The sequence below is a fragment of the Lepisma saccharinum genome, chromosome 11 (genome assembly GCF_977018435.1).
Source record: "Lepisma saccharinum chromosome 11, izLepSacc3.1, whole genome shotgun sequence".
Taxonomy (NCBI): Eukaryota; Metazoa; Arthropoda; class Insecta; order Zygentoma; family Lepismatidae; genus Lepisma; species Lepisma saccharinum.
In genome coordinates, this window is record NC_139239.1 from 3,454,564 (window position 1) to 3,477,639 (window position 23,076).

Below are 23,076 nucleotides of genomic sequence, written 5' to 3' on the forward strand. Positions count from 1 at the left end.
AAGGAAGAAGCAGCCTGTGTTTTCTTTGTAATAAAAGCCCTTGAAGTATATTCGATATGATTTTAGTTATTTAGCATAGGTTTTCTGTCACTTTGGACTATGGGCTGATACGCGGTAATAGAATTAAATTGAAGAAGGGACAGTCGCAAAGAATACCTACGCCCATTCTAGGATTTGAACCCGAGAACGTGACGTCAGAACGCGCTGTGGTAATCACTCTGTCATAGATGTCATCCAAGTATATTCGAGCATACCATAGCTCTTTTTTCAGTCTTACCGCGAGCACCCTATATGCTTGTAAGGGAAGTGGGGAGCGGGGGAGAGACCAATCCAGCGCGATCAGAAACTCGGCAGTCTGTAGAACGAGGTGCAAGCAGCACCTCCTCCCGCCTACGCTGTTGTCTGGTTGGTCTGCTGCATATTCTCCGCTCTCCATTTCCCTTGCCAGCATGTAGGCCGATCGCCGTAAGTCTAGACAAGTGCTAGAATTGTAAACAATACAGTAGGCTACAAGAAGAAATATCAGTTTGAAGTAAGATTTTAATTTCGTGAAGCCTAAGAGTGACTATGAAAACACCAAAATATCAACATTCTTCCACCCTAGACTTCATTTTGCAGACTAACGAGGCTCTCGCGTCTGAACTCACAGCCAGTATAATCCTCCGTGGAGCTTGAATTGTGTTCGGTTGTGATTGTTAGTTATATATTATCACATTTTATCCCCATCGTCGCGATTTACCAAAAAGTGGAAGAAAACCGAAGTAAAAAATTAATCAATTTTAATTTCGTGTAAAATTAGAAGTAAACGTAATAAAAATGCTTTGTAGTTGGACAAGATACCGGTGCTTTTAACTTTTAATGTACAATTAATTTTTAGAAAAGAAATGTGTAATAAGTAAAAAAGCAATAGAAAACCTCTTTCCTAAAGTCTTCACTCGAGTGAACCTCAACTGCCTCCTTTTCCGTGAAGGAATTCCTGTCTGCACAATATTAGCATAACACAAACATTCTTGTGTCTACTTAAGGGAAGTCTTGTTACACTGAGGGTAAAATAATCGATACACTTTGATCGCTTTCGTGGTTCCATTAGTTTATTGACTGCGCTGACATTCCGCCGGGAAGATTGATGACCAGGAAGGACCGTTGGGGTTATTTCAGACGCTGGCCGAGAGTCAACTTGGCATAGGGGAGAAGCCAGGGCCTCGTCCGCCCACGTCTTAGGGCGACGTAGCCCTGCAGGGAAGAAGATACAGGAGAAAAAAATGGTTCTGCCACAAGACAAATCGGTCCGAGAGTGCTTGCTTGAATGAAGTCCTTCCTCTCCCTTTGGGACGCTTCCACGCGCTACGATTGGTTCATTTCATTGACGACAAAGAACTGAAAGGAAGCAACAGACTGCCATTAAGAATAACGTTGAAATTAAATAGAAGAATACGACAATATGTGTAGCAGCAAAAACGAGTCGAGGAAGAAAATATGGGACGTTCGAAACCTTTTGTCCAATTTACTTCCATGCTCAGAAGAAGAAGAAGAGGAGGAAGAAGAAGAAAACAAACGGTTGGCGATATCCCAAGATTTCGGGACAATTTTATCGCGGTCTTACCGGAAGTCGTATCTGTAATACGGAAGAGTCACAAGTCAAGCGCGCTTTGGCACAGTCGCTCTGTGACACCGGCAGGTTCTCCGTCCCCAGTGGTGTTTGTCGGCTGACGCTCGAAGATAATGTAATGTCACTTAGTATTTAAGACGGTTCAGTTATCAAAGACGGCGTAACATCGCGAGGCTTGCGTTTTGCACTCATTAATATATCCCCAACCTCTCCTTTCCGAAGGCAAGGGATTGTAGCAATGAGAATTTATTTTGCTGGCAGGCATCCCGGGAATTCGTACCACACGCCTAGCTTGGAACGAGTATAATAGGACAGTTGAGGTCCCCCCCCTCTTTCTCTTTCTCAGTTCGAATACTCCTGTTACTGTTAGAACTCTTAAGGCAGGCTTCTTCGTATGCACGTGTGGATTGCAGGGCGAGCTGCGGTACTATAGCGTTTAAGGGGGAAGGAAAGAGGGAGTGACAGATGCAGGAGGCTTCGTCGGTTGCGTTCTTGCAAACGATACCTCTACACTCTGCCTCGTTAATCTGTGGAGCAATGCCGCGCATGGAGACAGAAAAGGAGAAAAAGCGAGTGGGCGGAGCAAAGCGGTGCGCGCTGCTGCAAACGGCTGGTAGCTCCAGCTGCTTCTTCTCCCTCCAAGTATTAATTTCTCCTCTCATGTGTTCAATGGTCGAGCTCTCTCGAGTCACTACTTGCGCAGTACTCTATCTTGGAAATGTCTGGAGCAAGCGACCAATGAACACGTGAGAGGGAACGTGATTGAGTGGAGGGGGAAGTGACTGTAGCTACCAGCCTTCGCAGCAGCGTGTACTGCTTCCATCCACCGGCTCACTTTCTCTCCTTCTCTGCCACTATGCTTGGCCTTGCTCCAGAGATTCCCGGTATAGAGTATAGTTTACCAGTCTTACGTAGTCACAAAACTAATGAGAATATAAATAGACAACATTGAACGCAAACCACACGAAGATTCACGGGTGAATGTTGTAGAAGAAATTCTAAGCATGTGCAATTTTCATATGGAATATCATAGCGGTTTTTAGAAAGAAGATGAAAATTCCAAAATAGAAGCCCTGGAGTCGGCCAATGGTCCATCCGAGCCTCACCGCACGAAACACTTGCTGGGCATATTTTCATGACAGAAATGATGTACTGGATGTCGCAACCCTTGAACCTTGTAGGAGCCACTGCAATGCAAGATTCTCGGACGAACGTCTTTAATGAAAAGATTCTCTCGGGCTATGACCAGGTGAGAATCTTTTGATCATGCGTTGCCAGGAAAGCTTCAAGTCTTACTTGAACGTCTTTAAGTCGTCAGAATTGTTCATGAGGTTGGAAGGCAATGGTGCATTTCCCAACTATAATCAGGCTGATTATATTGTTACCACTGGGTAACAATAGTTCCAGGGTAGATCTCGAAAAAGCCATTGAGAAGCTTCAACCCTCACAACCCTCACGAAAAGGAAGTTACTGCAAAAGAGTACTTTTCCGTTGTTTTTTTTATTCTTCCCCCACCCCCCGTTCCACCCTCTTATCCTTCTGGGATAAAGTCAAATAGTAAAGCCCGTCTGGATCTTGCCACTTCTACCCTAAACAAGCAATATTTTCCCAACTCCATGCAGACTACGAGCGGCGCGGCCTGCGATTAGATAAACGCATTCAAATGAATTCTAAGCTCTTGAATATGCAATCAGCTTTATAAATATTCAGCTCATTAAGTGGGAGAGGCGCATGGAGAGAGAGAGAGAGAGAGAGAGAGAGAGAGAGAGAGAGAGAGAGAGAGCAAGGGAAAGAGAACGAGGTAACGAGAGGGAGAGAGAGAGAGAACTGAAGTAGAGCCAAACGTAGAGACCAAAGAGAAATAGTGAAAAAAACCATGCATGTTCTTCGTAAGCAAATTGTAACTTGATAACAGTATGAGTACGTTACAGAGTGATATATATATTCTGCATTTTTTTCATTATTTCCCGCTCTGTCACTTCGAAAGTTACAAAAGTGAAGGAAAAGATGATCATAAGGCATTCAGCAAGGTAACAATTTCCTTGTAACGGTGAACTGATAAATATGTAATAAAATGCAACTATTCCTGAAAATGAGACCTCAAGCAGGTGTGATAGAATTTGAAACTTGCACCCAGTACTCACCTGCACACATCTTTTAAATAATTCATGGCATTAAGAGGGAGATGAATGAAAAGGCAACACAGCTCGCCATAAGACCTGAGGTCTCTCCACTTTATTTTCTGATGCTAATTGTAACATCTTAATCTTTTGGTTAAGCCACAAGGTAATTGAGAAAAGAATGTATCATATACGTAAGAAGATGATGTTTATTTAGGAAAGACAAGAAAAAGTATATGTCATTTTATAAAAAGGCAAGAGAAATATAAATTCCAGTCTTGAGGGTAAGATTGGATAATATTCTTGTTGTTCAGAGTTCTCTGTTCTGCATATCGACAAAATGTTTGGCGTCAAAATTATTATTACATAAAATGCAGAATATTTGTTTTACAAAATTATGTAATTTCTGATTGAAATGTGTTATTACAGTATATCTCTGAGAACTTTAAAATGTCACCAGATTTCGTTTTTGATGATAAGAAATATGTTAACGCTTACATTCGTTCCCATTAGCGAACATTCGTCTAATGAAGGTAAAGTTTGAATACAACATCCATTATGATGACAGAAGTTGACAATGTACATAGTTAGAATTTTAATATAAATTCATATGTTTTTAAAATTTAGAAATTTGTTATATATTGCACACATGGAACTACTATTTCAGTTATGCAAGGTATTGCGATAGCTTTAAAACATGCAATCAAAGAATAAAACATTTACAGATCATCATCACAATAGTGACCTATTATTAAGATAAATTAGCTACAATCTACTTGTTCTATATGTTCTTTTAACTCACAAATTATTCAGTTCAACAGGCATTTTAAGTTTAGTAGTGGACTTTTCATGTACCAGGGACATTCAAGTCAATCCGGGACTTTTGAGTTTATAAAATAAAAGAACAAATTTGAAGGGGTGGAAACTACGTACTTTTATTTTCCCACGTTTAACTAACACCCGGAAAGCTTCGGCATAGAAAGGTTTTTCAGTAAGTTTGAACCATTTATCATCACTGCTGAAATGTTGACCTCCGATGAATTCTTCTAGGGATCCAAACAGATGGAAATCAATTGTCGCTAAGTCCGAACTGTAAGGGGATGTGGCAATAATTCCCAGCCGATTTCTTGGAACGTTTGCATAGTGCGTTGAGCGGTATGAGGTGTTGCATTGTCCTGCAGAAACATAACACCCTTCGTGATTAAACCAGGCCGTTTCTTCCTCGGAATAGCAAAATGTTATGAATTATTGAATTTACTGTTCCTACCGAAAGATTACACACCTTAGCAATGTCACGACAGGTTACGCGACGATTTTCAATGATAAGCTGTTCCACGTGCTGAATGTTTCCAGGAATGACTGCTGTGAGCTGGGAACCACCGCGACCGAGATTGTCGGTGACAGACGTACGGCAGTCCTTGAAGCGCTTGCACCATTCAAATGTCTTACTGCGGCTGAATGTTTCATGTGCTTGCAGTCTTCTGTAAATTTCAGCTGGTTTTTTGCCCTCCTTCACTAAAAACTTCATCACCATACGCTGCTCCGTGTACACGTTCACACTGTTGTACGCCATCTTGAATGCTGGTCTCTGGACTGGTGTGTGCAATGAGCACCGCCTACCAGTAACAGGACACAGTTGCCAGTTCCTACAGCATGCACTACATCTACCCTGGGATTTGATTTTAAACCTGTAAAAGAAAGTCCCTGTTTAACTTGATCGCCCCTCAGACGTAATCAATTAATAAAATAAATAAATTTGTATTTTTAAACAATATTCTATCTTTATCGTAGTTTTCATCGCTGTGCAAAGTAAGTATAAAAATATAATAATATCAATTGAATTTCTAGAATGTTTTATGAAATTGCGCTAAAATCTAAGAGTGAGATTAAGTAGGAATGTCTTTAAATCTTATTGATTGATTGATTTGCTTTATTTTACTTCGTTTTTGTGCAACGTGTGGCCAATAGTATATTAGCAACGCTCTCATTTTAGAAATATCCTTTTGGTGTTTCAAAATTCACGTGGCTTCCTTTACCCCTTTTTAAACTTTTAAGTAAGAATTTTAAGTAAGGGGGTATTTCCCCGTATACATTGAAGGGTTCAAAACAGCCATATGTGCCGACGCACCGAACATTTTTAATTAAATCAATTAATTAATCAACGTCCTAATACACATATGAAACTAATCATCAGGGGTTAACGCAGAAGTAACTTGGGAATGTCAGAAAATTGATTGCCACGTCATATGGTTGAAAATTAATAAAATTTTCAGTTCATTAATAACTTACCTTAGACTGTGAAGACAAAATTACATCATTAATGTTTTTAACTGAAGTTTTCCTTTGTGACTTTATTTAAATTGTTCTTGTGCTGAAGTCACGAACACGATTAGATTCGGAACTATTGTACTATGTTCTGAATACAATGTTTTAGTGACAGAGGCGCCTGTAAGATAAATTTTGAGTGCATTTGGGGGGATCAAGATCGGCATAAACAATACTTTATATTTGTAAATAAACAAACAGTGAGTGTAAAAAGTGTTTGGACACCATTGATGGTACGTAAACAGTGTATCCGCTCAGGGTTGTGGGTGCAGGTAGGAGAGTGGAATGAAAACCACATTATTCTACCTCATATACTTGTGTATCTGATGCAACTGGAAAATACGTACAAAATATAAAAAAGAAACCACAAACAATAATAACGAAAATATCACTTATTTTGAACACAAAAAGTCTTTGGACACTTGCCATTCTTGTCCATATTTTCTGCAAAAACAAAAGCATTTAATATTTTGTTTGATTTCCTTTGGCACGAATCACTGGCTGGAGCCTGTCTGGTACAGATTTAACAAGATCTGCAGTAATCTGAGGTGAAATGGCGTTCCATTCTTCCTGCAATACTAATTTTAGGTCGATTTGTTGGATATGTTTCTTTTTCTTATCTGTTTCTCTAATACACTCCATAAATTTTCTATGGGGTTCAGTTCTGGGGATTGAGGGGGGTGTGAAGTTGTTTTCGGGTGTTATATAACAGCCACAATTTTGTATTAAGGGTGGTATGCTTAGGATCGTTGTCCTGTTGAAACAAGTAATCATTACCCAAGTTCATTTAATCCGCACTAGCGCTCAAATTATTCTTCAATATATCAATTTACATGTACTGGTCCATCGTGCCTTCTATCAAATGCAACTTGCCGACCCCGGCAGCACTCATACAACCCCATACTAAGAGTGAACCGCCACCGTGTTTGACAGTTGGGATTAAGTTTCGCGGCTCCGACTATGTATTTCTTTGCCGCCATAACATATGCCTACCATCCGACCCAAAAGTTGAATTTTCTTTCGTCCAAAAAAATGACCTTGCTCCAGAAGTCTGCATCGTAATTGCGGTGGTAAAGGGCAAATTAGAGGCGCTTCCTTCTGTTTATTGCACTAACCCAAAATGTCTTCCTTGCTACGCTTCCATGGTAGGCATTTCGTCGGCATACGTTACGAACTGTACTGGAGGAAACTTGCTTACCTCGGTCTTGAAGGCTTGCATCCAACGTCGGAGCATTAGTTTTGGGGTATTTTTTTAAATTTTTTCGTCTTGCACAGAAAGCACTCTTGGTCGTCCACACCTCGGCTTACATTCTACTGTTTTTCTTTCGCCAAAGCGATCAATGATCACGTGCACTGTTGATTTAGGAATTCCGGACAAGCGTGATATTTCCCTTAACGATTTGCACTGGTTCTGTAGCCGGATAATTTGCCGACGTTCACAAACGGTGAACTCTCTCCTTCCGGGACCCATGTTGCACTATCGTGTTCAATGAGGCGGAGCTACTGCCAGTACTGAGACTTCCGAACTGACAGATGTGAGCCCAGAGGTTGAATGGGTCAGTGGTACGTGTATGGCAGTCCAGGTTTATTGATCGTGTTTCACAGAGGTCCTCTTTAATGTTTTTTACTGAGTGTCCAAAGACTTTCTGTGCCCATAATTTGTGGCATTTTTGTTCGTGGATTGTTTATGTTTTGATATTTTTGTTTCGTTGTTGTGCCAAGAAAGAAATAATTATAGGTAGAACCATTGCACTTTTATCCCACTCACCTACCATCATCCACAACGCCAAGGGGATCCATTATTAACGTAACTACAGCAGTGTTCAAACACTTTTTACACTCACTGTATAGTGAGTCCTTCAACCTGAATTTTGGGAGAGCAGAAAGTACCTTCCCCCCACCCCCTATGTTTAGTGAGCCAATTTTTTTTCTTTTAAGTATCATACTCATTGGTCTATTAGAGACGGTAATTTCGAAATTTAAATTAGGGAGAATTTCAATTCATTTGATCAGTTTGGAAACTCTAGGTCCGGCCTACATATGCATCAAGGAACGTTTGTTGACAATAATTTGCTGTTTGTTAAGTAACTGCATTGTGTATTGTTGATGCTGATATTGTTAATTCCGTATTATGTTCGGAGTACGGTCATAACAATCAGATCGCCCCTCCCCTACTAGAAGCGAATTGAAGTTGAAACGGAATCCTGGGAAGAACATTAGGAAAACAGTGACGAAAGAAAAGGAAGCATTATTTGAAACATAAATCTTTTGTTTCTTTGCGGTACTAGCCATTTCCGCATTCATTAGCGAACAGGAGTCGTTAAGAAAACAAATCTGAATAGGCGAGAGAACTTTCTTCTTTACGCTCTCGACAAAAGGAAGGACCTTTTTCTTTACTTCTTTTTGCAAGTTTCATTACGGGGAACATGAAAAAATAATGTAAAAGGCAATGTAATTAAGGAAAGCGGATTACCTGACTATGCAGAAGAGGTGGTGTAGATCTCGGATGGTGCGGGCCAAGGGGAGGTAGGTGAGGGTAAAGAGAGTCCAGGACTATACACACAAGGAGTGTAATTTTCAAATTCGTGGACGTAAAATTAATGCTAATTAGGGAAGCGGGAGATAGAGTTCTCCTTTCGCAACCGGGTCTGCTATTTTGGTAAAGTCACTCATGAAATTGCACTTAACTCAGAACATTATAAAAAAAAAGTTTGCGAAAGAGAGACGGGCAGACAGAGAGAGATTGAGTGGGGAAGAGCGAAAGAGGGACAGGCATATGCAGAATAAAGGAGAAATGTAGAAAACAAAGTTCCATAAATGGAATTCTCCCTCCTACTCCTATTTTTTTTATTCTTCTCGACAAGTTCGTTTGATATTCAAATAGACAACGGGTCTCATCAAGTGCCGGGCGTAAGGTTCACAGGGAAGCCAATACCCTGCAGCTATTCCACATGATAATGTACACTTTGTCTGCGCCTGCAACTCAATTTGAATGTTGCCTGTTCTAACGGAAACGCAGGTTGCGTTCTTCCAGGCTCAGGGTTTGCTTTGTCGAACGAACTCGCTGCGGAGAAGAGTTTTAGTTGCAGCATCCTGAATTTTCCACCAGAGCGATCCAAACTGACGTCTCCAGTTTTTACAAGAAACAAGTGCCATCATAGATGTTTCCAAACCTTATTACTGGGATAAACTTTTAAAAGAAAACTCATAATTTCACAATATTTATTGAGAAATATAGACCACATAGTGTCCATGTTGGCACTTTTTTTACCTTTTTCTTCTTTAAAATAACAATTACAGTGCAAGAATATTAAACTTTTCGAGTGTAAATTTCTTCATCTTAAGAGATGTCCGTGTGATTGTTACTTGCTTCGCTTTTGTTACATTCTCGTGTCCATCCTTTACTCTCCATCGTATTCGGTACAAAATAACACCACGAACGGAAGCAAAAGCGTCCATGTATTCACACACTCCGTTCTTCTTTACTAAAAAATATGTATCAAGAAATATGAGTAGGAAGCATGGAATTGCAGTCCACGGAAGGGAATGTAGAAAGTTCTTCATACAGTTGGTCATGTCGATTCTCCACGGGTAACTCTGCAATGGAAAAATAGAGAAAATTAAGTGCAGTTCATTAATTCATGAAATAGAGTTGTTGTGTGAGAAATTGATTACCTCTCTTCGATTTGGGGACCATAAGGGTTTGTTCCCAAGGAAATTCGGTATTACTAAATTTGTAGAGGAAACGAAGATGAATAAAAAGTCAGAAATTCAATAATTGAAAAGGATAAAGAGACGAGTGAACTACATATGGAAAGTAGAAAAAATGGCCTTACAGAAGTGTAAACATTTGAACATCACAATGGCATATAAAACGATGATGAAAGAATAATATTGATACAAGAATACAAATAGTAAAAGGATTCTAATTGCGAAAACAGATGTTCTAAGAGTACATCATAATAGAATGCTAGTCTAAACAACACTATAAAAATCGTGTGTCTGCATGGTCAAACTAAATCAATCACATATATTGGTCATGAGGAAGAAAAAATATGGATCTTCGCAAATTAGCGAAAAGTCGCACAAAGAGCGAAGTAAAATATAGCAAATCAATGAAATCAATAAATTATTTTCAAGTGCCCTGGTTAGTGGCTTAATCATTAATGATTGCCATAGAAATCATAATTATTAATTGTCTTTTTATTTCATTTTACTACAATCATGACAGGGTACCTGAACGAATCATGTTTTCACATTTCTAATAATATATAATAATATAATGACTTATTAGAACAATGCGTTGTGTAGTATTACCTGCCCATTCTTTTAAGGCATATTGGAATTTTCGGTTCTCAGAATCTCAGCTAAAAAGGAAGTGTGCAAGGAAAATTTATAGTCATGTAATGACGTCTAATAATTAATATAAACACAAAGAATTCTATCATTTGCCCACGGTTTACAAGATATAAATATACCTGACATTCATATAGACACACACACACACAGACACGCACATGTTCCTATGTCTCATAATTAATGTCGTTAATATAAATGCCCATAGAAAAAGATTTCTATTTTCTGTAGCGCATATTCTTTCACTCCCTAGTTGGTTGGTATGATAGAGAATACATTTCCGAGTCTTTACCAAAAATATTCATTCAAATATGTTCCCTCTAAGTTGGGATTAGACGAAACGGGAATATTTTTGGGTTTAAATGACAAACCTGATTATCTGATGACGAGTACCCATTATGTTTGACTGGTTTGGATTATATTACTTCGCATTTCTGACACTTTTGGCTAATCGTGAAGATGAGAATGAGTGGTGATATGATGAAACTGATGAAGAGGCATTATCAAAGGACAAATATGTCCAGGCCGGGATTGGAACCAGGGACCCCGCCGTCGTATGCTAATCACTTCGTCACGGGTTGGCTTGAACATGTATTGAACCTATTAGGTAGTTCTTGAAGAGATCATCGCCATTACCAATTCCAACAGCTAAATGTGCAGAGTGTGAGACATGATGACCCTTCCTGTAGACACCCTAATGACAATCTCTGATTATTCGTATGACAACCTGAACTCTATTGCTCCATATAACGAGGCTCTGGCATCTGGATTCAGAGACAGTATAATTCTCCATGGGCTTCATGTTGTGTCCTGTCCATATGATTGTTCTCTCATTAATTTTTATCTTGTGATTTTTCTTCCTCATCTTCACGATTAGCAAAAAAGAAAAACTAAAATCAGTCAGTAACTAAGAATAGTTGGTAAAACTCTTTATATGGATTAAAACGACAATATTTTGCTTCTCATTTTATGTCGACACTCACCGTTTGCACTTTGTTTCAAATAGTTTTAAAATCTATAAATGCACCGAGTGAGATATCTACTCAAGATTATGTTTTTCTTGGGACTTGGGGAAGGAAGGTATGTGCTTATTTGCATAGTACATTACAACACCTACGAACAATTAAGTTTACCATTATGTGAATTTCCTGTACTAATAAAAAATCTAAATTTGAGAAACAAGATTTTGTTTTCTTGCATTGTTTCTTGACGATTGAATATCGGTTATTATTGACGAGAATAACAGGGCCTAAAATTGCAATATAATGCTACGTAAATATAGCATTATATTACGTTTTGTTACTTTTAAGAAAGGTAAAGCTACCATTTGCACGTTGCAACATGCCTAGGGTGATCATAACATTTTGACCCAAAAATGAGACAATCCAAGCAGGTCAGTCTTCCTCTCCTTTTCCTAAAATATCGGTTAAGCCTAATTATAAAATTGCTAAAATTATTATTATAACGTAGGCCTAATGTTATTTATCCAAGTATGGATCACATAAATTATATAACAATAAATTAAATGTGGTCTCCCGTTGCCAGAAGGTATTAATTATTATAATCTCGGTAACAATTACATAATGTTTCTGGTCCCTTCTGACCAACCTTTGATGTTAGTCCTTCCTACGCTGAAGTTGAGAAATGTCTGAACAGATTTATTCATGAAAAAAAGGAAGAAAACCTCGCAGAAACGCTTACCTCAAATATCGTGCTAAAGACGCAGGAATTTAAATTCTTGTCCGTATTGAAACTACATGTCGCTTCTTGGCCATGGTTATTTACTGCTTTACAAATAACGGAATGCACATAAAACAACACAATCCGCGATATGAGCTAACTTAAATAGTAAACTGCTGTCTGATCGAATCTTCTCAACGATAATGGAACATTTTGATTGTGAAGTGCTTGAAACGGAGTACAATTTTCATCAACACTTCTTTAACATGTCTCTTAAATGTAAACTTCATTTTCAAGCTGACTCCTCTTATAAAACGGGCAAATAATGCTTTTCACATAATATCGACGCGACGACCGGGACATGCCTGTTAAACGGGGTGTCCTGCCCAAAGCGGAACGTATGTCACCCTAAATACGTCATGAAGGACATGTTAAGGTAGTGCACCAATTGGCCCTTTTGGAGGGTGATCAGTATCACTCTCTAACCTCAGGGTTGTCGATAAATATCAACTAATAAGAATCTGGACGAATATCTTGAAATAACTTAGGACTAAAAGTAGTAAACGTTGTAAGTGCCAAAAGCGAAAGTGTTGGGAATTCGTATCGTTCCGCACATCAGCCCGTGAGAACGTGCACACTAGTGACCTCTTTACACGCCCTTTGAACTACTTAGAGGGCTACCAGCCACATTTCACGTTTACCACATTATAAAGCATGGCACATTTCACAGTTTAACGTGGGAAACCTTGTTTGAATTATTGTGGCACTTACAGCGTTTACCAATTTAGTTACTCACCTCGGGAATCGCACCCGGGTCTTCCTCGATACAGTCAGACACTGCGGCTCGAGTGGCCCTACTTCCACAACCCACCCCATCCCCCTTTCCTAGGTATGCCTTCAGGCAGTGGCGGCGAATGGGTTCCAAAACCGGAGGGGCCATTGCGAGGGCATCTTTTCAGTGTGCAGACGGTAGCTATATTTTTACCTTTCTTGTGCATTCCTTGTCAAAGTGCCCCTAACGTAACTTTATTCTATCTTGTGAGTCAACAATCTAAAATTGTATTTGCATAAAAATTCAATATACATAAGTTAAAGGTAGAAGGTATTTTGCATATTGTTCGTTTATTTTAACAATTTGATTTGCTTTTGGTTTTTATTGTGTCCCACTTGTGACACTAACACACAATTAATTTCTCCTTTAACTGTTACGTTTCCCCTTCAACTTTAATAGAATATTCCAGTGTCAATTGCCTTCTCTCTTTAGCTTATTTTTTTTTCATGATTTGCAAATTCATAGAAATTAAAATAAATTTCTTATTTCGTAAAAAGACAGTGTTTTATCTATCCTACCAACCGTGACACAAAATTGTTCACTCAAGCTGTAAATCTGGAAAACTATTTTAAGGGTAATTATGCTTGATCAACATTGTTTAGTTTTATAATACATTACACAGAAACTGTAAGGAAAATGTTTCTTAACTATCAGTAGAATAGTTACTTTAATATCAAAAATAAATGTAGTTCAGTGTATTCCACCCGCGACAATGGGATGTCGCATACATATATATCTTCAATTGCGTGGCTGTGTGTGTGTGTGAAAACTGAGAAATGGAGAAGTGTTTCGTACGTACCTTTTAATTAAAAATTTGGCATATCCATATGTCTTCAAGTAAAAATATCCACTGCAAGAACTTCATATCATGGATTGATATCTTGCCTGTGTACAGTTCGTACATAAATAGTTATACGCAACACTTTCCTTGTGTCACAAACATATTACGTTCACCAAGGAAAGATGGCAAACTGTAAAAAAAGACACGTTTCTTTAAGTCACATCGCAAATATTGTGATACATCACTTTATTTTACAATTTTACACGAAGCTCGTCAGAAGATTGTTTCCCCTTGTCAGTTTCATTTCCTCGTTCGCAAACTCACACACACACGCACTGCACTTTCGCTTGAAAATGAAAGTTAGGAGCGATCGGATGCTGGAAGGAAATCATCCGCAAGTCTTCGAAATCCCGGAGGATGCTCTCCTCATCACCTAACTACCGGGTACGAAGCTCGCCTCCCTTGGAGCGCCGTGGCAACAGGATTTGACCGAGAGTCGACGAAGCACCACGAGAGGAGAAGGGACAGAAGCAGGATGACTGGCTGGCTGGAGAGAGGAGGCGAGGCGGAACTTCTGCTGCCGTGTTGCATCGCCGCTGGTTTTTCACCTGGAAAATAAGGATCAATGACAATACGTTCCTCAACAGGCAACATAATGTACATGTACAAGGTCAATTGAAATAAAAGTAAGCCACGACGGAAAGAAGTTCACGTCAGAAATACACACCCCCAGCTTTAAGACAGTTGTTCCACTGGGTAACCAGCCTAATGATTCTACCCACATATCCTTTCGTAGCTGGGCCTCCCTGATGGCGTAGTAGTATCGTCGTCGCCTTGTACTCAATGGGTTCGATACCCGGTGGAGGCCCCTAGTGATTGGAATGAATCCCTCTTCTTTAAACAATAGGTCCAGACTCAATGTGCCTTTCTGTGGACTTAAAACAATAACTCCAACTCCTTTAGTAGCTGGGCTAGAATTTCTGTGAGTTTCACCTGTACAATCGTCTGCAACATAAATCTTTCAGTTTCGTTAACGAAAAAAGTGAAAGTCACATGGCGAAGGGGATGAGTTAACTTCAAGAGTAACATTTCAATAGTAAGTTCGGACGTTTCTGTAAAGTTACGTAACACATAACAATGCAGTGAAGCCAGTATTTCTGGATCTAGGTGGTTCCTTTTTATTGTCGCTGACTGTACATTTATCTTTCCTCAAAAGAAGTAGTGAATTACCATGTAAATGTATTAATTTCCTGTTTGCTCTTCAGTTAAGTAATACAGGACATCCCTCCACTCCCTAGGAGAACTTTAATTTCGCTCACTGGTCCAAACTCTCCCAACAAGGCCTTACGTTATATCTGGGGACACTAAAAAGTGGATCGTGGCAATATCTTCGCCTGTTTACTTAAGCATCCTGTACTGGTTGTTTCAAAAGTGACTAAATTGGGACTACACGTTTCTCTACGTGCGTTAAACACATATGATATCCTACTTCGTCATTTCAAACTAACAGCGATCATGTGGGAATTTAACATGATAGGAAAACTGGCAAGAACATCCCTAATTGCTTGATATATATATATATAATTTTTGGACAGTGAAGAAATAATTAATTTGAACAGTCTTCCTATGCAACAATAGATTCTTACATTGAAAATGTCAGCTCACAGTATCTTTCTTAAGACATACTGAAATATTGCTTTGATCCCTACATAGAGTAATTTAGTTACTTCACGGAAATCTATTCAAATATTTAACTGGAAAAATGAAAATTGAAAATCTGAATAAAAAGAATTCATCTTTATTTCTGAAATTTAAAATTATAATTTTCCATATTTATTAAAATAATTATATATTCTATTCTTTCAGGGCAACTGTGTCAATGGATAAGATGTGAAGCGCAACGGTAAGTTTATTAATATTTATAATTTTTGATTTACTTAATATATTATAACAGTTGGATAAATTTTAAATAGATTCATGTCCAAAAACGTCAAAATATTGTTCTCTAAGTAAATGCCTTGGCCCAGAGACGCAATAAATAAAAATCGTTCCAGTGTGCGATTAGGATTAAAACCATAAATCAATAAAATATATTTTAAAGCACTGTCCTGCTCGCACACTTTTCAAACTTATCAGAAGTTTACCCCGAGCACAGGCGCTCACTTCAAATAATGAGAAAACATGTTGCATTTTGAAAATTATGACAGGCATTCCATTAACACTTAACCTTTCAACATTTATTTTAGTTGTAAATTATAGTTGCAATTAGGTACATGGTGTTGGGGTTACGACAGTTGAATTATCCAATTGTAAAGATAATTTCTCAGTATTTTGAATTTGACAACTGAAGATTTGATATCTGTCAATGCATGTCCAAATTAAAGTGAAGGAACGCTTGTCGCTCACAATTTATATGAACAATGCTTTTGTAGCCTCAAATACAATCAAAACATACTTCACAAATTGTACAAATCTACGTTTAAGATATAATACGCGGTTACTGGAAAATGAAAATATTAAAACTAATATTTTTCACTAAGTTGTCCACACTGTCCAACTTTAATCCACATGAATACGAGTACACACGATTTAAAGTTACCGTAAAATGCATAATATCCTACCGTTAAAATTGAACAGTATGCCTGTAATTCACACCTTTTTTTGTATAAATTTGAATATTTTGGCAGGCGTAAATGTAGGTAATGATTATTATTTACAGTTGCGTGCACCATATACTCCCTCTGTCCCATAATTATTGTCCGATACACATTTGTTTGTTGTCTCATAATAATTGCCCGATATTCAAACTGTGACATTGGTGTATACAGAAGAAGAACATGAAACAAAGGAATGAGTCATACAACATTACTACTCAAGGATCAGTACATATCGTGCTTTCCATCTGCCTCTTCGTCCGTCATTCCTGTACTACCATTTTGGCATACCGGAGAATAATTATGGGACAGAGGGAGTATATATTTGTAAAAAATGAATGATTAGAATTACATCAAATAGTGTAATTATGAAATGGCTGGTAGTACTTTCAAAACGGTCAAGGTTATTTTTTAGGATAGTTGGATGGCAGGGAGAACTGACTGTCTTTTATTCAATCAACATTTTACAGTGTACCCTAGAAATATGCACCAACATATACGTAACACTGTTTTCCAAATAAGAATACCATAAAGTAAATTTAAACTTATAAAATATCTTGTTTGTTGTGACAATATTGGTTATGAAATTATTGTTAGGCAATTATAACTGGAAAATTAGTTTCATATTGTATAATCAATTTTTAAAAATTTCTCATTCTTGCATAAACAAATTAAGTGGTTCTGAAAGAGTTTTATTTTGCAATAAACTTAATTAGAAATTGTTTATTTATTTCGTGACATCCAATTTACATCATGCACAATACATTCCATGGGACCTTACTTCTTTATCCCCTATTATCACACGTATTTTGAAGTGATATTTATAAATAATATCTAAATCTGCATGTCCTTGTATAAATAAATAATTTTACTTGAGTGTAACTTGAAATTTGGCCCCAAAAAATTGAGGCAATAGATTATTGAGTGTCATTAATATTTTTAAAAAGGTTTAAGGACAAAATATCCGTATCTTCATTTGGTTGCAAGTAAGGACTATGAATCTACGGGTGCCATGGCCAATAATTGTTTAACAGAATGGAAAAGCTCTCGCTTAAACGAACATACAACATGACAGGACCTTTCACAAGCAGTTACTAAAGTTTGAAGTTTTTAAGTTTGACACAAGAGGTTGGTCGTAAATACGATGAAGACAAGGTTAAGATCTAATTGTTGTCACGTCATGAAAATTCCTAAGCTAAAAGATAAATTCATTTTCTCCCAACCCTTTACTTTCGAGCAAAGCATCCTTACAGAGGAGACTGGAAAGTTTTACCACTTTGTTGGAAGTTTAACGTACCGTTAAGAACATGAACGTTGATACTGGCGGCTTTGGCGTTTGATGGAACACAACTATAGTTCCCGGAATCCTTCTTCTGAGCCTCCCCCACCACCAGGATGCTGTTGAAGCGGTCGCTGCTCACCTCCACCCCCCTCTCTTTGTCGTAGTTGATCATCCTGTCGTTGTGGTACCAAAAGACGTACACGGGAGCCTCTGTGCTCTGCTTGAGGGCGCAGACGAGCTTCAGGGTGCTGCCGCTTTTAATGTGCATGTCGGGAGCTCCTATGATTTCTGCTTTGGCCTCTGTGAGGGAGAGAGAGAAAGGATTAGTTTTGTATTTCAAGTCAAAAACCTCTTCATGTTACTTAATGTGACGTTACATTGATTGATTGAGTTGACTTATTTTACTGAGCTTTTCTGCCACTATTGGCAACTCACGAGGATGAGTGATGATTCGAACCCGTGATCCTGACTCTGTGTGAACCACTTTGACACGGAGATCGGTGACAAAAATATTTGCATTCATTTGTACTTTTATTGACTTTTCATATCTTGTGTTAATGTTCTTACAAAAATTCTGTCATCTGGTCATTAAACCAATTTAGAATTATTGTGGTACCTCCGCGATTGGGTAGTTGTAACATCGTCGCCTTATACCTACTTAAGGGATTTCCAGTTCGATACTCGGTTGAGACACATAGTAGCTCGTATCCCACTTTAAACTGTAGATCATCCCGATTAGCCTATCTGCGTATAAAGTGGCCTTTAAACAGGAACTCAACATGTAGTACTGTGTAATTTATAGAGTTCAATTTTGATGCATTTATTTTAACGTTTTGTAAAATTAATTGCAAACATTTTCACTTTCACGAGGTAAAAGGAATTTCCACTTAAAGACAATTGGTAATACCTGCACCTAGGACAAAAATTCTGTATAAATTATTGAAATAGCCGACATGGGGGAGTGGTTAGCACGCCGCATTACGACTTCGGGGCTCCTGGGTCCGAATATTGGCCTCGACATTGGTATTCTTTCCCAATGTCTCTTCATCAAGTTCATCATATTATCACTAATCCTCATCTTCGCGATTAGCCAAAAGTGACGGAATAGCGAAGTAAAATATACCAAATCAATCAAACAAAGAAAGAAGCGAGTTTTCCCCACTCCTAAATATGGTGAGTGTACACTGTGAAACGAAAGGTGATATAGTCACAAAGAGAGTGGTCCCAAGAGTCCAACATGGCATTTTGGTCAACTTCGGTGGTCAAAAAATCACACAGCTTAAACGTGGACGAAAATGTGCTGTGGACCGCCAGACACTTCTCTCTCTCTCTGTTGCTTTAATACCAGATTTTTTTCGGTGTATGTTAATTGAAAAGATAAAACTTGATCGAAAGAAGCCAATTCTAATGCTAGATTCACATGAATTCTGTAGGTGTCGCTTCATTTCGTCCGACAAAGCCATTCCTATTATATTAAAATATATTGAAATTTCTTGTATCTTCTAACTACACTAAAAATATAGTTGTAGTTAAATAATACATGCAGTTGTTTCAGTAGGCTCACACCAAAGTTTGATCAGTGTTAAATTCAATGGTGTTAAATTTCCACAGATGAATACCGATAATCAACATATAACATCACAAGGTTAAACCTTGAATGCAGTCTATATCTTTAAAGCAGTAAGTTTGTTCTGTTGTACTTCTTATGCATTAGGACATTTAAAAATTCGTCTTTAAGATGCACGGAATCAATTTTGTTAATGATTTATACTAAACTACTTAATGAAATATTTTGTTATACTATGTACAATATCTAATAAACTCGTCTATAAAATCAAATTGTCTGAGTATAAATTGCATTTTGAATTCTTTAAAGCAATAAGTCGGTTAGATTAAATTTTAGTATAATACCTTAAGCCTATGCCTCCCTGATGGCGCAGTGATAGCGTCGTCGCCTTGTAATCAAGTTGTTCCGGTTTCGATTCCCGATAAATACACATAGTGGTTCGGATCCTCCTTTAAACTGTAGGTCCAGTCCCGATTAGCCTTACTGTACATAAAGTGGACTTAAAACACCATATCAATCAATACCTTAAGTCTAAAACTTCTGTGCACAATGCAAGGTAACATGGTATCTACAGAGTAAATATGTATTTTCCAGCGGGAAATGTCTTAATGGCATTGAACGTGCTGGGTAAGCCGAAATCGCCACTCAGAAAAACATTTTCCTCCTACTCCAGGTTCCGTTGTACAAGTATCGTGCAAATAACAAGAGCATCATTCGTGATTTTGCAAACCGTGTAGTAAATTAAAATCATGAAATAGCGGGATCAGAGGATGTTGATACAGAGTACAATAATATAATTGATCATTCATTGATTTTTTCCAGTGTCTTCGCAAAATTAGAGAACATCCTTCAATTCCTTATAGTATTGATACAGAAACAAGGCAATATGATAGAAACATTATTTCCTCGTCGAAGTTTATAATTTTGTTGGAGTAATCACTCCTTCGAATCATGAAACAAATTGGTGTTGTTCATTATGTGTATTACTTACTGTATGTATCAATAGATGTGTATATATACACGCTAATGTAACGTAATTATTAGTGCACGGAAAGGTATATAATGCAGAATAACACGAAAATTTAGGTTTCAGGTACTCATAGACAGCTTAAGCGTAGACTCATTTCGCTAATAAAGCGAAACACAGATATTATAGACACCATTTTCGGTGCTTTGCAACACGAATGTGTCTAACTAGTATCAATTATCGAGTATTTCTATTGATTTATTTCTTAAATCGCGTATTTGTTTTTCATTTTTGTTACTTAGCATCACTTCTCTGCCACATGTGACTAATTGTGATGATTAGATTAAAGTGATGAAAGGACATTTGCAAAGAACGCCTATATCCAGGCGGTGGTTCGAACTTGGGAACTTCAGTAGCGAGATCGAAAGTCTGCCATTTAATGTTGTGAGACACCTCTCAGTGACTGCAAAATTTCCACCATATTTGGTGTGAAAGCAATGCATTTTACAATGTGAAGACGCCATTCATTGGATAGTTAACATACTAAGTATACTAGCATATTCAATGACTCAATTATTGGCACATTAATGGGATATTGGGTTCTTCTTTCTCATGACCAAAGATTTAATGTATTTGAACCATCTTTTCATTATCCATTATCTTCTCGTTCATTGCACACTTGATTCAAACTTTCTAAGATTTGCATGTCAAATTTAAGAATACTTTAAACTATGCAGGAATTTCATGTTTACCTATCTCTGTTGTTCCACAGGCAACAAAATCAGAGGAAGGAGACGGAGAAAAAAGAACATTTCAAGCTGTGAAGAACTTGGAATATTCCAAGCATTTAAATTAACTCCAAAAAAGACCTATAGGGGATGTTTGCATTTCTGCGTTTTTCCTTCTCTGCTGTTTACATTTGCACAAAGAAAATGGGCGGGAAGAGGAGGGAAAAGACGAGAGCTAAAGTAGAGCGAAAGGATTTTTTTGGTAGCGGGGGGGGAAGGGAGGATGTGCGGAACAATTTCCCTTTAACAAGAAGCGTGTAGTAGAATGGGAAAGAATTTTCAACAAAATCGTTTCTCAGAAGAGGAACAAGGTTTCTCCCCAAAATATGCACCAGCCTGCAGAGAAGTCGATGCTAGAGTCAGAAAAATCTCAACTTTGAGAAGAACATGATAGGAGAGTTCATGCATTAACTGGGAAAGTATTTCCAAGAGAAAAATACTTAAGAATTTTCAAGTAATGCAAAATGTTGAGGAAGTTTGAAGCTCATCTGATGAACTTTTGTCAAACCTTCATGTTTTTTAGCATTAATTTTCTTCTTCGCCATTTATGCATGATGCTTATTTTCTCTTACTACCACGTAATATAGTATTCAAAAAATAAAAAATATAAAGTACTAGCTTTGTGTAGAAATAATAATAATATATTTTTAATAAAACTTTCCATTTCCTTAAAACATTGCTACGTTTATGATTGTCAGTAAATTTATTTTAACGACATTAGGTATGTAGTATCCTTTTGAAAATAGGATTCAAAGTTGGTATGTAAATTCAACCACATAAATCTTGCATTACATAAATTGTTTCGTGTTTAGAAATTAATTTAATTTGACTTGTTTTATCTTGCTTCGCATTTCTGCCACTTTTGGCGAAACGGAAAAATGGGGGGTAAAAAGTATTAAGATGAAACTGATGAAGGGAATATCACAAACACACATGGATAGAACATAGCACAAGCCGCATAGAGCTGTGAATTCAAACGCCAGAGGCTCGTTAGTCTGCAATACTGCAGCAATCAAAAAGGCATTGGAAGAGAGGTTATCATTTGCGTGCTTTGGAAAGTCAGCCCTAACATCTCAAATATTAATTTGAAACTATTAGTACTGTAATTAAAAATTACTTTCACCATATTTTTAAGCAAAACGTGAATTCCTTAATATATTAACACATATCTCTATACACATCAATTTATACACAATTGTCTTTAATAAAATACATTGTTATATATGTGTTTCTTCTCTCCCGCGTAGCCATATGACTAGCGCTCTCGCCTTTGGGGAAAACAGTCTCGAGTTCGATTCCCGATGGTGCCTACAAATTTTCGAGGGTCGGGTACCCTATTCTACACCCTCGAATTTTGAATAATTTTTTTTTTCATTATGAACATTATTTGATCCTATTTGTGAATAAAAAAAAATTGGAGCGCGGAAAGAAGTATTTACGACTGTACAGCCGTTTAAAGTTGAAATTTTGTCGTTTGAAATGGTTCGCAATTATTTCCAATTTCTAGATCGTGATACTAACACGACACCAAATTTTAACTATCGATCTCAACCTAACTGAACTAACCTATCCACGCGCCAATGGTTCGTGGGGCTAGCGCCAATGGTTCGTGGGGCTAGCGCCAATGGTTCGTGGGGCTAGCGCCAATGGTTCGTGAGGCTAGCGCCAATGGTTCATGGGCCTAGCGCCAATGGTTCGTGGGGCTAGCGCCAATGGTTCGTGGGGCAGGAGACCATCTCCCTGTAATGAAGGCTAAAATTAAACCAAAGAAGGTAACTTACCTCTTTTTACCAAGGCCAGGTATTGAATTGTGGGTCAAATTTCAATTTGTAAGTCCAAAAATGAAGTAACACCTACGTTGAAAGTCCTTGTTGGCCTTTTCCACAGAATACCAACCTCCACTCCCTTCCCATCATAAAAACTAGAAGTCGCAAATTATCCCATCCCACAAGTCATTTAAAAAAGGCAACCCTCCCCTTTACGGCATGCAGTTGCGAAAAAAAAATTATTATTTCCAATTTCTGAAGTCGCATAAATGAAATCGAATGTCTGAAATGTCCAATCTACCAATATATCGCACAGAGAACATATCGCAATCGCAAATCTTCCTATTAC

General features: G+C 37.9%; 2 protein-coding genes across 2 annotated transcripts in view; both read right to left on the reverse strand.

The window, feature by feature from the left end:
- Positions 1 to 4,930: 4,930 nt before the first annotated feature.
- Positions 4,931 to 5,302, reverse strand: LOC145995358 (protein GVQW3-like). The gene has a single exon (XM_083131966.1). The coding sequence runs from the start codon at positions 5,300 to 5,302 to the stop codon at positions 4,931 to 4,933; it is 372 nt and encodes a 123-aa protein (XP_082988092.1).
- A 4,012-nt stretch (positions 5,303 to 9,314) lies between these two features.
- The window catches only part of LOC145995123 (lachesin-like), a 356,578-nt gene continuing 342,816 nt past the window's right edge, over positions 9,315 to 23,076 (reverse strand). The window contains exons 5-7 of the mRNA XM_083131660.1: positions 17,655 to 17,939; positions 13,722 to 14,311; positions 9,315 to 9,651 (exon numbers count right to left, since the gene is read on the reverse strand). Of these exons, the coding sequence (XP_082987786.1) occupies positions 14,133 to 14,311; positions 17,655 to 17,939 (464 nt within the window). The 3' untranslated portion in view covers positions 9,315 to 9,651; positions 13,722 to 14,132. The remainder of the gene's footprint in view (positions 9,652 to 13,721; positions 14,312 to 17,654; positions 17,940 to 23,076) is intronic.